General features: G+C 42.0%; 1 protein-coding gene across 1 annotated transcript in view; it reads left to right on the top strand.

The window, feature by feature from the left end:
• Positions 1-541, top strand: part of DYNLRB2 (dynein light chain roadblock-type 2) — a 9,513-nt gene extending 8,972 nt beyond the window's left edge. The window contains exon 4 of the mRNA XM_007452549.1: positions 300-541. Coding sequence (XP_007452611.1) covers positions 300-343 — 44 coding nt within the window. The 3' untranslated portion in view covers positions 344-541. The remainder of the gene's footprint in view (positions 1-299) is intronic.
• Positions 542-1,482: the final 941 nt, after the last annotated feature.

The raw sequence follows: 1,482 nt of genomic DNA, 5'->3' as shown, positions 1-1,482 counted from the left end.
CCTACACCTGTGTTCTCACCCAAGCTGCACATTAGAATCACTTGGAGAGCTTAAAAAAAAATTACTGATACCTGGGACTCCACCCCAGACCAATAAAGACAGAACCTCTGGGGCTTGGCCCCAGGTCATGGTATTTTCTGAAAGCTCAACAGGTGATTCTGATGTGCAGCCTGGCTGGGAGCCCACTGGTCTACACAAGGTCCAAGTGATGTGTTGAAGAGAAAAGCAGATTAGCTGAAGTATTCATTTATTAAATTTAGTTTTTAGGGTGGATTAACTTTGTCCATATCTCTCCACAGATAAGGAATATCTTCTGATTGCCATTCAGAATCCATGTGAATAGACCTGCAATGGCCAAGTTCTGTCCTGGGACTCCAGGCTGAAACACTTCACTCTTTAACGATTCCTAAAATTATCATCCAATCTAAATGACCTTTTGGATATTCCTTTCTATTTTTACATTTAAACTCTTCTACGTGTCTCATTTAGTCCGTTTCGAATGTATTGTATATTTGTGATTTAGCTATATAATAAATAAATTCTGGTATGTATGCCTCATTTTTTTACGATACACAAAACCAAAGAATTCTAGTGAGAAGACAGCCTTCCTTGAGACAGTTCTTTTCGTCTAGAAGTGATGGCGACCAAGAATTAGAATAGAAGTGTGATTCTGCCCATTTCACTGACATGCCAGGGAGTTTCAGTGGAGCAGAGTGGGGCTAGGAGGGAAGCAGGGCGTCCCGGCCCTCAAGGAGCTGTAGGTGCTTTCCCAGCTTAAACGAGGGCAGTAAGAAGTCAAGAGTGCAGTTCTCAGTTGGGTCAGCACTGCCCCCTGCGAAACTCCTCAGGCCCGTCCTTCCATCACACCAGCCTGAGGGGACCAGGATTGGGTCCTGAGGAAGGATGCACATGTCAAAAGCTGCCTAGAGAACTACGGAGGGTTTATTTATTTTACTAGATATTTCAAACATTCTGAAAATAATGAAAATGATAGAACAAATACAACAGATTTCCACGACCCATATAGAATACATGTTAATCTTTTGCCATGTTTGCCTTATAACCTCTTTTTTTCTCTAATTCAGCATTTTATTTTGAGATAACTGAGGATTCACGTGAAACTGTAAGAAATAACATAGATCCTGTGTACCCTCTACCCAGTTTCCCCCACGGCAACATCTTTCAAAACTATAGTACAAAATCACAACCAGGAAATGGACATTGATTCAGCCTAGATACAGAGCATTTCCATCACCACCCGAGCTCCTCGTGGTACCCTTTTGTAGCAACCCCGCAACCCCTGGTACCCACTAAGCTGTCCTCCACTTCTGTAATTCTGTCATATCAAAATGGTTGTTATATAAATGGAATCATACAGGATGTAGCCTTTTGAGATTGACTCTTTTTACTCAGCATAATGCTGTTGAGAGTCATCCAAAAAATAAACATTATGGACACAGCTTGCAGCCCCTCCCCTCCTCT

This window comes from Lipotes vexillifer, unplaced genomic scaffold (genome assembly GCF_000442215.2).
Source record: "Lipotes vexillifer unplaced genomic scaffold, Lipotes_vexillifer_v1.1 scaffold443, whole genome shotgun sequence".
NCBI lineage: Eukaryota > Metazoa > Chordata > Mammalia > Artiodactyla > Lipotidae > Lipotes > Lipotes vexillifer.
Note: the sequence above shows the minus strand (reverse complement) of the source record. Positions and strands in the feature narration are given on the sequence as shown.